Source organism: Rana temporaria, chromosome 11 (assembly GCF_905171775.1).
Source record: "Rana temporaria chromosome 11, aRanTem1.1, whole genome shotgun sequence".
Lineage (NCBI taxonomy): Eukaryota > Metazoa > Chordata > Amphibia > Anura > Ranidae > Rana > Rana temporaria.
In genome coordinates, this window is record NC_053499.1 from 56,776,168 (window position 1) to 56,789,788 (window position 13,621).

General features: G+C 43.8%; 1 protein-coding gene across 4 annotated transcripts in view; it reads left to right on the forward strand.

Annotated features, from left to right (window-relative positions):
* CDC42BPG (CDC42 binding protein kinase gamma) overlaps positions 1 to 13,621 on the forward strand; it is a 197,444-nt gene that overhangs the window by 70,410 nt on the left and 113,413 nt on the right. For all 4 annotated transcript variants that reach the window (XM_040328581.1, XM_040328582.1, XM_040328583.1 and 1 more), the window contains exons 5-6: positions 1,797 to 1,945; positions 5,112 to 5,205. In XM_040328581.1, the coding sequence (XP_040184515.1) occupies positions 1,797 to 1,945; positions 5,112 to 5,205 (243 nt within the window). The remainder of the gene's footprint in view (positions 1 to 1,796; positions 1,946 to 5,111; positions 5,206 to 13,621) is intronic.

Sequence of the window (13,621 nt, forward strand, 5' to 3'; positions counted from 1 at the left end):
TTACACTTGAAGCCGCACTGCTTGGCTCCTATGTGACCCTTAGTAATTTGCCCTTTAGATGACTATGGTTTAGCTCAGAAACTGCTGTCCCAATGAAAACACTTATTATATGGAAGCAAGCCAGGTCTCAATATGCAGTGGTTGATACATACTTTCCATATAATCCCCCTGTGGGGCAATCCACCCTTGCCTCTGGACCAGACATGAAGTTGCAGTACTCAAACATATTATGCCACATGGCTCCATCCTGTCGTGTGTTTTTTTTTTTTTTTAATGAGCTAGTTGGTTGCCTAATTGCATGTTTTTACAGCTACATCATGTGGCTAAATCGCGATTCCCTCATATTGTACTGACCTTTTACTCCTTAGAAAACATGTCCTCTGAAGACCAAGACCTCTCAATTGCTGTCAACCCTGACAGATGATGATTGGGAGGACTGCGTGCTTCAATTCTTAAACCATAATTTGCTGTATAGATCAGTTTCGTCACCTGAAATTCCATCGTGTGTTAACTATAAACCCCAACTTTTGTCTCTTATTTACCCTGAGACCTCAGTCATTTGCCTTTGTTGTAGCAGAGAGGTGGGCACTTTCATGTCCTTTTGGTCAAGCCTGGTTAAACAACGCTATTGGAATGGAGTGGTGGATACAGTTAATGTTTTGAGTTTTTTCTCTCTCTCCCATTTGGATCAAGTCATCTGGCTACTGGGCCTTGTAGAGGGGGTGGTGCCTGACAAACTATGCGCTGCTTTTTGTGTTTTTACTCTGCACACAGAAATTCTTACACTGGAAGTCTCCAGCGCCACCCCTGTGAGTGGATGGAAAATGGCTATCGACGGCACCCTCCCCTTGTACAAGCTCATCTACGCTTGTAGGAACTGTCCACAAAAATTTGAGATCTAGAGCTGTTGGGTTGATGCGCAAGGTGTTGCTGTCTAATCCATGCCCTGCTTGACTGTTTACATTTTACTCTGTATTGTGGGTTCTCTGTCTGAATGTCATCCTCTCCCCCTTCTTCTTCTTCTTTTTTTTTAAAGACACGAATTTTTCAGACAAACGTAGCCTCTAACCTGTCAATTAAGGCCTGCAAGTACAGAAACTATCATCTACTGTATCCCAATAATCACCCAACCTAGGAGGTGCAAGATGGAGTTCACAAGCAAAGTAAACTGGAGCCTTTCACCTGTAGTGCCCCTAAAGCCAGCAATGCATATTTCTTTTATTTTGAGTACTGTGTTGAGAAGTAGAGTGTTACTACAACTATATTCCAGGATTTGCTTGTCATCAGCTGAGAGAAGTTGTAGTAAATTAAGCCTTTATGTAAAGTCTGAATTTTTTATTTATTTTTCACCTTTTTGAAATGCCACCTGCCACCCATACCAGCCTAACGTTTTCATGTATGCAGTTACTGCTACCCCAGACTCCATCCATTTTTGGCATAGAATGCTACTGATGGGTCACATGTCTGTTGAAATGTAACCAACTGGGTGACTCTGGCCTCATGACTCCAACTGTTCAGATTTTGGGAAGTGGTTTTTATTTTTTTAAATGAATGGTGACAGGGTTTTTTTTTTTCCCTTTTAGCCATTTACTGAAATTGAAATTCACATTTCAAAAATTACTTTCTGGCAGTCAATACCTAATTAACTTGGAATGTGATTTTGTTGTAATGTGTTAAGGAAATCTGCTTCATTCATACTGGTATACAATCCCTACACTGAACGGTGCAATATCCATTTGTGCTCTGATCTGAATGTAATACGTGTGTTTTTTTTTAAATTGTATTTATTTTTAAAGTACCTAGTGATGGATTACTACGTTGGAGGAGATCTGTTGACTCTGCTTAGCAAGTTTGAGGACCGTCTACCAGAAGACATGTCTCGCTTTTACTTGGCGGAAATGGTCTTAGCCATAGACTCAATACATAAGCTGAACTATGTACATAGGTAAGATGATTTTTGAAAATTATAGAATGTAGAACTTTAGTACAGCCATGACAGCTGTAAGTTAAGCAGAAGCATAAGTACCTGAAGGTCTTTTTCACGCCTGTGAATTTGCATCAATGTTTTTATTTAAATGTGTGCTCAGATTTATTTAAAACACAATTTAATTCTTGTTTTAACTGCAAAACTATAACGGCAAGTGTGCAGTGTTCAAAAAGGCACTAGGCTAATGAAATAAATGTTTATAGTACTTATTGTACCTGAAGCAATTCTGCATGAGAAAAGCCAACTAAACAATGTTGATTTAAAAAAACATTAATACTAGCAAGTCACAAGTGCACACGCATGTTTAAGTCTGAAATAAAGTAAATAAAAGATCTAAGGGAAAGCAGAGGTATGCCTTTTTATTAAACTAGGCGATGTTTTCTAAAACTATTCTGAGAAACTCGGCCAGATCCCTTAGGTCACATTTGTCAAACATAAAGCATGTTGGCCAAATCTGGCCCGCCAGGCCTTTGTCATGTGGCCCTCGCAACTAGTTTTGCAGCCGGAATGTGGCAGAACTCTTCTGATTCTGCCACCTTTGACTCTCAAACTTCGCTTCAACTTCCACCCTTCGCTTCCACTCCCTTCTGTGTTTACAACTAGGAGTTCCTTGCACGCAGGGCACGGCAGAGACTGATCGCTCTGAGAGAGAACAATCTCCCTGAAAGGGCAAGGTAGGAGAGGTATGCAAGGACGCTTTGGGGGTAGTTGAGGCTGCACACTGCATTTCGCACCCCTAAACCCTGCACTCTGTACACACCACTCCCCTGAACTTGGCACTCCTGTGTGTAAGCACTCCAGAGCCCTGCACTAATCGGGTAGCACACCCCTCGAACCCTGCCCTCTGTAAATCCATACTCTGTAGCGTAATCCTAAATTCAGCAGTCTGTGCATAATGCACTCCTGGGCCCTGCGCTCTGTACGTAGTGCACCCCAGAGACAACCGGCCCTTTTTGAAGGCAATCAAACTGCTGATGCTCCCTGTGATTAGTTTGACACCCCTGCCTTAGGGTATTTGTAAGATTCTGAAATGCCCACCTGCTCAACAATGCTAAAGAGGTGATTAAAAAAAAAATGTTACAGCCGTACAGTGGAAATCCTCAGATTCTCCAAAAATTGTTCAATGCTGAAGTCTATTAGCCGCTTAAGCCCCGGACCATTTTGCAGCTAAATGCCCAGGCCAGGTTTTGCGATTCGGGACTGCTTCGCTTTAACAGACAATTGCGCGGTCGTGCGACGTGGCTCCCAAACAAAATTGGCGTCCTTTTTTCCCCACAAATAGAGCTTTCTTTTGGTGGTATGTGATCACCTCTGCGGTTTTTATTTTTTGCGCTATAAACAAAAATAGAGCGACAATTTTGAAAAAAATTCAATATTTTTTACTTTTTGCTATAATAAAAATCCCCCAAAAACATATATATATAAAAAAAAAAATTTCCTCAGTTTAGGCCGATACGTATTCTTCTACCTATTTTTGGTAAAAAAAATTGCAATAAGCGTTTATCGATTGGTTTGCGCAAGATTTATAGTGTTTACAAAATAGGGGATAGTTTTATTGCATTTTTATTCATTTTTTTTTTTTTTACTACTATTGGCGGCGATCAGCGATTTTTTTTTTTCATGACTGCGACATTATGGCGGACACTTCGGACAATTTTGACACATTTTTGGGACCATTGTCATTTTCACAGCAAAAAATGCATTTAAATTGCATTGTTTGTTGTGAAAATGACAGTTGCAGTTTGGGAGTTAACCACAGGGGGCGCTGTAGGAGTTAAGGATCACTGTGTGTGTGTTTACAACTGTAGGGGGGTGTGGCTGTAGGATGGACGTCATCGATCGAGTCTCCCTATATAAGGGATCACTCGATCGATGCGCCGCCACAGTGAAGCACGGGGAAGCCGTGTTTACATACGGCTCTCCCCGTTCTTCAGCTCCGGGGAGCGATCGCGACGGAGCGGCTATAAACGAATAGCCGCGCCGTCGTCCCGGATCGCTCCCCGAGGGGACCCGACCGCCGCACGCAGCGGAGGGCGTCCCGATCGGACCCCCCACCCGCTAGAAGGCAAGGGCGTATATATACGCCCTTCTGCCTGTCCGTGCCATTGTGCGGACGTATATAGGCGTGCGGCGGTCGTTAAGTGGTTAAACTAAGCACTCCCCTGATGAAAATGTAAAATATAAGGCAATGCCTGCTCATGTAAGTCTGGTAAGATTTGTCCCCCCTGGCTAGAAACATAATCTGCTTTCCATTTAGACTGATGTTCCACATCCACTGATGTGCAGGCAAACCGGAATATGCTTATATCGATTCACGAGGTAACCGTTATTTGTTTAACATAAAGTACACCATTTTTTTTTCCTGTATTAGAATGAAAAAAAAAAATGTAATAAGAATCCTTAAAAAATAAATAAAAAAAAAACGACTCTGGGAAATATTAAAGAGAAGCACGGTGTACTTTACACTGCTGTTGGCTGAATGTGGGTGACATAAGTGCACTTTTTTCGGAAAAGTATGATGAAAAAAAACTTTGTCCGTACTTCTCTTTTAGGAATAAGACACATTTTGTGTATAAAGCACATTATTGGCTACCGGAATAAAGTCCTTCCTGAGTTTTTCTCCCTTGCTGTTGCCCGTGGTTGTTATGGCTGTTGTATTCATACACCATGCATGCCATCAGGGGTAAACCTAGTCTGGTGCTTACTGCTTTAACCTCCAACCCTGTCTTCTTCCCCTGATTTTCTGATCGTGTGTACACAACTTTCGACAGCAGACTCTAACAAACGCCAATGTTTTTCTTGTATGAGAACAGAAGATTTTTCGTTTTTAACGTGTACCATATGAGAAATGGCAGATATGATGGACTGCGCATGATCAGAAAAAAAAAACAAAGCATAAAAAAAAAAACGTTTTGTCTTGCGAGAATTTCCGTACATTATTTCCTTACTCTGTTCCGACTTCCTATGAAACCTTAAGGGAAACTGGCCGATCGTTAGTCTGATTTTCTCATAGTGTGTACGGGGCTTTACTGTATGTCTTTTACAAAAAAACTTTGCAAGTAATTGTATGTAGAGTCATTTTGAGTAATTTGAGTTTTTTGTTTGTGTGTTTTGTTCTACACAGAGATATAAAACCAGATAACATTCTCATTGACATGAAAGGCCACATCAGACTTGCGGACTTTGGGTCATGTCTGAAGATGAAACCAGATGGCATGGTAATCATTTATTTTTTATTATCCCAAAATTATTCTTTGCTTGCAAATATGTCCATTTGACCTCAAGATATCATTGGCAAGGTGGACATATAGCAATAACAAAATAAATCTGTGGTGTGAAAGGGCTGCAAGCAAAAAGGCACATATACAAATTCTACAAAATCTGTTGTAAATCAAATGTTTGCTCCACTGTGCACTAATTTTATTACAAATATAAATGTTAACGTGATAAAAATGAAATTGTGCATCAAGAATAAAATAGTGATCCAAAAAACTGTAAATCCATTAAAATAGTGACAAACGTTCAATCCTCCATCAATCAATCTTGATGGCATATAAATCCACCAGCATATGGACCTACTACAATATATGTAGCCCATATAGCACGATCTCCTAATTGAGGTCTTAAATATCAGCTCCAATATAGGGTCTATATCCAAGAATGCTTTACACTCAAACTGCGGTGCATCGAACCCTTTGCACTCAAACAGCAATGCTGCACTAAGCTTCCATGGAAAAAGCAAGCCAGAAATATGCAGTGTAGACATGTTTATTAAAACTTCCTCCATTAAAAACACCAGTAAAAGTTCCAAATACGGCTGTATAACCTGCATAATTGGCCACTGCAAACTGAAAGCATGCAGCGGCATGACGTCCCATAAGCTCTGCCCCAACTGTTTCATCTAATAGGACGTCTTCAAGGCAACTCTTGAACCTTAAAGGTGGAAATATGCTCGTAGTTAAATTGTAACGCTAGCCAAAACTTTTTCACGTTTTAAATGGCACTGGGAGAGATTGTCACCAGGAAAAAAAACAAGGGGATTCCCTTATACAGGAATGCAGATAGCAATAGAAACCTGACTGAAGTTTTAACATTTCTCCACTGCATTAAAAAGTACTTGTACTCTTGGTGCAAATTATTGTCCTAGTGGCCTTGTTTATGTAAAAGCGTGACCTATTCTTTTGAAGTTATAACATCTTGCTTTCGGATTCGGTGCTTGATTTTTACTATCCATCTATCTTAAATGTTAATACTTTGCACACATAAAATAGGATTTTTATAACGGCTTACCTGTAAAATCCTTTTCTTGGAGTACATCACGGGACATAGAGCAGCCATAGTAATAACTATGTGGGATGTCTCAAAGCAATGCCTTCTGAAGGGAGGAAGACACAAACTTGAGGACCTGTACTACTGCCTGCAGCACACTGCGCCCAAACGCGGTATCCTCTTGCCATCTTTCATCCACCTGATAGAATTTTGTAAATGTATTCACTGACAACCAAGTAGCGACCTTGCAAATCCTGAGCCATACAGGCTTGGTGATGCACTGCCCATGAAGCACTGACTGCTGCGGTAGAGTGCGTTTTAACTTGAAAAGGCGGAATCCTTCTTTTCAAACCATAAGCCTGACTAATAACCTGACAAATCCATTTTGAAATGGTTAATTTTGACGCTGCCTGCCCTTTCCTGGGGCCCTCTGGCAGCGCAAACAAAACCTCAGTTTTCCGTATCTGAGCTGTCGTTTCAGATAGGCCTTGACTGCTCTTACTACATCGAGAATGTAACAATTTTTCTTCCGCAGAACAGGGTTCTGGGAAAAAAAGAAGGCAGGGAGACCTCCTGATTCAGATGAAAACCTGACACTGCCTTAGGCAGAAAGGTTGGGTGAGGACACAACACCACCTTGTCCTTATGAATAATTAAATATGGCTCTTTACAAGAAAAAGCAGCCAATTCTGATACTCTTCTTGCGGAAGGTTACTGCAACTAAGAACACCAATTTCCTTGTCAAAAGAAGCAAAGGAGTATTGCGCATCGCTTCAAATGGCTGTCTTTGTAAAACCGACAAGATTAAATTCAAATCCCATGGGCACAAGGGTGCCCTAACTGGCGGAGTTATACGTGTTACCCCTTGTATAAAGGCCTGAATCAACGAATGTGAAGCAAGCGGCTTTTAAAAAAACATTGACAAGGCTGAGACCTGACACTTGATTGTACTCAAGGCTGGCTTAGTTTCTACCCCCAACTGTAGGAAAGCAAGAATTCTACCTATGACATGCTTCCGAGCCGGCCATCTTTTGGCTTCACACCAGGAAACATAGGACCTCCAGACTCTATAATAAATGGTCCTAGAATCCATCTTCCTTTCAGGTTCAGTGGTATCTACCCTGATTAATGCAAGTCCCTGACTCTTTAGAACGTGGGCTTCAACAGCAAAACCGTTAAATTTAGCAAATATAAGGCAGGCTGGAATACCGTTCCTTGCGAAAGTGGGTCTGGACGAGATGGAAGAGTTCCTTCTGCCATCTTTATGATCTCTGCATACCAGGATCTTCTGGGCCATGCCGGGGCTACTAGAATTACCCGATTTCTTTCCTCCTTGATCCTGCGAAGAAGGCGCAGTAGCAGCTAAACTGGGGGGAATGCATAAATCTGCGAAAACTGATCCCATAGGGTCATTAACGCATCTGTCCCACATGCGAGTGGATCTCTTGCTCTTGACACAAAGCTGTCCAACTTCTTGTTGAACCTTGATGCCAATAAATCCATGTTCGGGGTACCCCATTTTTTGGCATATGGCCAGAAAAATGTCAGGATGTAGAGACCATTCTCCCTAGAATAATTGTTGACGGCTCAAGAAATCGGCCTTCCAATTCTCCTCCACCTCCGGAATGAAGACTGCAGATAGGCAAGGTACATACTCTTCTGCCCAAGTCGGAACACGATTCACCTCTTTGGGTTGCATGACTTCTGGTACCCACTTGGTGATTGATATAGGCCACTGCTATGGTATTGTCGGATTGTATCCTAACTGGACAACTCCGCAACCTGAATGTCCAGGCCATTGGAGTAGGACGTGCCGCACGAATTTCTAGGATATTGATGGGCAAGGTCTTCTCTGACCACTTCACTTGGACAGTGGTCTCTTCCAGGACTGCTCCCCAGCCCAATAGGCTGGCATCAGTAGTTGCTATCTTTCAGGTAACTGGTATGAAGGATTTTCCCATCTGCTAATTTTTGGTTGTCAACCACCAACTGAGGCTCTGGCGTACCCTTGGGGCCAGATTCATTGGATAATCCAAGGCTTGGGTCGCCTTGTTCCAAGCAGACAAAATACTGTTTTGCAACAGTCTTGAATGAAACTGGGCATAGGGAACCACTTCGAATGAAGCCACTATCTTCCCTAAAAACCTCATGCAAAGGCGAATGGAAGGCCCCTTGTCCTGACCAGCTGGACCAGTTATTTTATAGCGTTGACTTTTGTCTGGGGCAAAAATACTATTTTCTGGGCTGTCTATAACCAGACCTAAATACACCTACCTCCTTACTGGTCGCAAGGATGATTTCTCTAGGTTGAGAATCCAACCCAGGTGTACAAGAGACACAGCCTGTTTTTAACCATGCCACCGACTGATCTACCAGCAGCAGGTTGTCTAGGTATGCCATTACTGCTATACCATGGCCCCTTAGTCTTGCTAGTACTGGGGTCAGAACTTTTGTAAACACCCGGGGTGCAGTGGCTAACCCAAAGGGCAAGGCCACAAACAAAGTGATACTGTTCTACCACAAAACGCAGAAACTTCTGGTGAGGGGGGAAAATTGGCACATGCAGATACACATCTTTGATGTCTATTGATGCTAGAAATTCTCCTCCCCATAGGGTGGATAAGATTGACCAGATTGACTCCATGCGAAAAGAGCGGATGTTAAGGAAGCGATTCAGATCTTTGAGATCTAGAATGGGTCTTACATCTCCATTCGGTTTTGGCACCCTGAAGAGATTCGAATAAAACCCTGCTCTTCTAAGGGGGTCTTTATTTTAACACCCAGAGACCTCAGACGGTCTAGCGCCACAAATAAAGATCTTCTCTTCACTGGGTCTTTGGGAACGTTTTGATCTTAGAAAATGAAACAGTGGAAACTTTTGAAACTCTAGCTTGTAGCCTAGGGCTGCCACAGAGATGACCCCTTTGTCTTGGATCTCTTCTTGCCAAGCCTCTGAGAACCACCAATGTCTTCCCCCCCCCCCACTCAATCAAAGCGGGGGCGCCCCTTCAAAAGGAGGCCTTGGGACTCTGCCCCCCCTGAGTTTCTTATGGCCCTGTGCTTGGCCTTGAGGCCTACCCTTTGACCCTGACGGTGGAGGCCGTTGCAACTGCCTGGAAGCGGTCGCCCCTCGCACCGGAGAGGAAGCACATTTGAATGAAGGACGCCTTCTTCTCTTAACCGGTAGAAGGGTACTCTTACTGCTTGAGATTTTTTTTGGTATGTATTTATCCAAATCTTTGAACAACCTTTCCCCATGAAAGGCAAAACCAGCCAATAGCGTTTTACACTGCATCTCAGCTGGCCAATGCTCTAGCAAAATAATTCTACGCATATGCACTAATGGGAGAGCATGGTGTGATGCCTGATGAATAGAATCTTTAATAGCGTCAACTGCAAAACATAAGGCTCTTGGTAGTTCAGCTAAATATTGGGCCTCTTCTCTTTGAGCAGGCACACTTTTGATAACCTGCTTAACTTGATCCTTTAGGGATTGACAAATGCCCATTGCTGCTACTGCAGGTTGTGCTACCGCACTGGCTACAGCAAATGAGGCCCTAAGCAAAGACTCCAGTTTTTGTCGGCTGGATCCTTAAATACCTGGACGTTGTCCACTGGACAAGTTAAACTCCTATTTACAGAGGAGATGGCAGCGTCTACTGCTGGCAAACTCCACTTTTTAGTAAACTTTTCTTCCAGAGGGTAAAGAAGAGAAAATCTATTGGAAGGAAATGCTTATGAGTGATCCCAATCCGCATATATCAGCCGCACCAGCAATGGGTTTACAGGGAAAGTATGTGAACCTTGTGGGGGCCTTGGAGAACCCAAAGGGGAAAAGGGAACTTTAGTCACCTTTGCTGGGGGCGATTTATAACCAGAACGGACCAATTCTGTAAGAGATTAAGCCAGCAATCTTTGGGATTGTGAGGCTGAGAGAGGTTCTTCAGATACTGAATCCTCGGAGGAGGAGCCCTCTGTATGCCCTTCTCCCTGATCCCCCCGATCCCCCCCACACCAAAGATGACTCTGCATCTCGTGCCCATTCCTGTTCCAGTACTGGAAGGTCAAGGGCAGGAGAAGGGGATCTGCCATGTTTTCTCCCATCCTGGTAGGAAGATGCAAGCATATCTAGTTATCTTCCCTACCAAACAAGCTAGTGCTGAAGCCAAATCGTCCTTGGTGACGTATGCAGAGGCTGAAATGTTGGAAGCAGCTACAACACCTGAGAGTCTAGGTGGCTCAGACTGGCCAGTTGTCTCTCAGGTCTTTCAGGGGAGGATAGTAGTGTGGAAGCTTGACTAGGATCCTCAGACCCTGACCGCTGCACCCTTGCACTCCCCCTTGCTGTATTCCCCCTTCTACTTCGGAAAGACATAGTCCTAAGCACAAAAAAACAGGTACTAACCCAGAGCTCTAGCCCAGCAAATAAATATTATGCCACTATAATTGCTCAGTGTGATGCGGAGTAGACGTGCCTTAATAATGCCTGTATCCAACACCCATACAGCCTACAGGCCCACATGTGCTCTGTGTCCCTCCATCAGCCACCAGACTTTCAGAGTGAAAAGCTTTAAAGCCAGTAAGCCATGTGCCTACGCCGTGTATTTGTGCACGCAGGCAGGTCCCGTGGTGACGGCAAAGGGGCGCTCACCAGGGGATGCCTGACTGCTGCAGTAGGCGGATGGTCCCCCAAACCCCTACTGGTGGCCAAGACAGAGCGAAGGAAGGAGCAATTCTGTTCCATAGGAAGTGTTTGCTGACACTGAGCACAATAGTGGGGAAGCATGGAATGTTAGACACCAGGTATGTTATACTTTACATCCTCTAGTGGTAGAACACTGGCAATCCATTGTCTACTCCAAAGAAAAAAGTCCACAAGTGAACCATAATGTGTTCCTTAGGATCTTCTTAACTAACCATTCCCGCCGCAGGATACTAATGGAAATCGGACAGACCCAATCTTCACCCATCACTGTGGGCCATGTCATGACAGACCTTCAAGGACCTGGTCCCCCTTGTAAATGGGGACCACTCCCGTGGACCTTTTTTCGCACTTTGAATGGATCTGATTACATATCCCCTTGAACCTGCCAAGGATCTCCGATGGAGCTCTTCCTAGCACTTCAATAACCGTGATCAACACCTTAGACGCTGTAGAAAAAACTGAGGGACTGCCTGTATGAGAGGTCTTTATATAGAGGGGGACTTCCTGTCTTTTGAGTGCACCAGTGTCCATTCACCTATAGGTGGCGTATAACCCACAGTTACTACTATGGCTGCTCTGTGTCCCGTGATGTACGATAAAGAAATATATTTGTTAAATTCCATTGATCACATTTTTAAATTCTATAGTCTTTTGGTCAGTCCGGTGATGTCACGAGGCAGTAGCTGGTCCTTGATCTGTGATTTCCATTCTGTCCAGGAGTACTATGATCCCAGGTTGGCGTGATGACATGTCCCTATGGGCATGTCTGTGATGGCCTGGGCTCAAGAACACTAGGTTGTATGATTCGGAGTGTGAGCAGAGAGTGAGAGAATTTTAATGGTTTCCCTTTTCCATGCTTAACCCCTGCTGGGGGCTGTAACCGCATCACCTGAACTATTTGAATATTGGAATAGTGATTGCATGTGATTGGATGCTGTCACTGTTTTCTCGTCAATTTTTCATCCGGCTCCAGGAACACCCATGGCTCCTATTTCATCCGATTTATTAGAATTTACGCCAGTGAGGCACTGCCATTGCAATTAAACATCTAACACTCATGAGTAGCTGGGCTTTGGAGTAAAAGCTTGATTTTTACCCCATAAATGTTGACTATCGACAACCACTAATCATAACATTTCTTTAGTCATAGGTGACCCAATTTTTCTGAGTATTTAATGGTACATGTTAAACTGCTGCATAACCTGTTATACAGTTGGTTAACTTATTTTTTTCCCAAAATGTTTGGTGTAATCCCTTGCCTTAGGAAGATTGACACTGACACAAAGCCAAAGTGCATTACTTCTCCACAGTGGGGCTATACTAGTCTATAAAGGAAGAAATCTTATTGTGGTGTCCGAGGATGTAGAATGTTGTAGGAGGCAAAAACGCCTTTTAAGTTGCCTCAGACTTCTAAAATATTGTTTTAACTTTTAGTTTGTCTTTTACTTGATTAAAAAAAAAAAAAAAAAACTTTTTATTGAAAATAAGAAAGAGAAGAAGTACATTTCTTACAGAATACAGAGCCACATGTCGCAGCATGAGGAGACACAAGGAGACAAGGCACAGGTCAACTTTCCTTTGGTTTCCTACTGCTTCAGTGCAGATAATAACCAGTATGAACCGTCTACACGATCCTATATAATAACAGGCACATAACTTAGGTTAAGAATGTCGCCGCACAGCGACCAATGTTATCATGTTGCGAAACTGCGAACCCAAAAGGGTAGAGATGGATAAAGTGAGAAAAGAAAAAGAAAAGAAAAAAAACAAAGACAAGATAGGAGGGGAGGGGTGGGAAGAGGGGGAAACGATCATCGGATTGGTACAACTACCTGGTCAAGATGAATCCTCCCGAAGGCGCCATGGTTCCCAGACAGTGTCGTGGGTCTCCAGTCTATCCTGTATCCTGGCAGTCATTCTCTCCATCAGCTCCACATCCTTAATCCTGGCGTGCAGGGCCTCAGGGGTAGGGGGAGACCGTTTTTCTTTCTCGTACATCACGGGACACAGAGCGGCATATTCATTACTATGTGGGTTATATGGAGTACCTTCAGGTGATGGACACTGGCAATCTCAAACAGGAAGTGCCCCTCCCTATATAACCCCCTCCCATAGGAGGAGTACCTCAGTTTTTTCGGCAGTGTCTTAGGTGTTGGTCATGGTTTAGCTTTGCCTCCACATCCTTGGGATCAAGGCAGGCTAACCGGATCTGTCCAACGGCCTCAGTGCTAAAGTGGACAGTATCCGGACCCCAAAGCCATGGGGTTTGCCCATAACGCTTCTCTTTTTAGAGAGCTGGACCCTGGGCCCAGGACTTAGAACCTTGGGCATCTAAAGCTCCTGTTTGCCAGGGTGCTATATGGGCCCAGGACAGTGGCTCCTTCATAGGAACCCAGGGCCTGAAGGTCTAGACGCCACCCACGGAGATGGGGGAAGATTGGACCTCTTGCTGTGCAAAAGTCCTGCGGCATGGAGCAGGTAAGTATTGGGGAGCCTGCGGAACTTGGTTCTTAGCAGATTCCCTGGAGGGAGGTGCACAGGGGGTCATGCCTGGGTATGCTCTGCATTGGCAAGGAATCACTATGTCTATGGTCAGAGACAGGATGATTCAAATCTTTTTCCCCCAGTGATAGGTGTCCTCCCTGGTAAGTGTTGTTTAG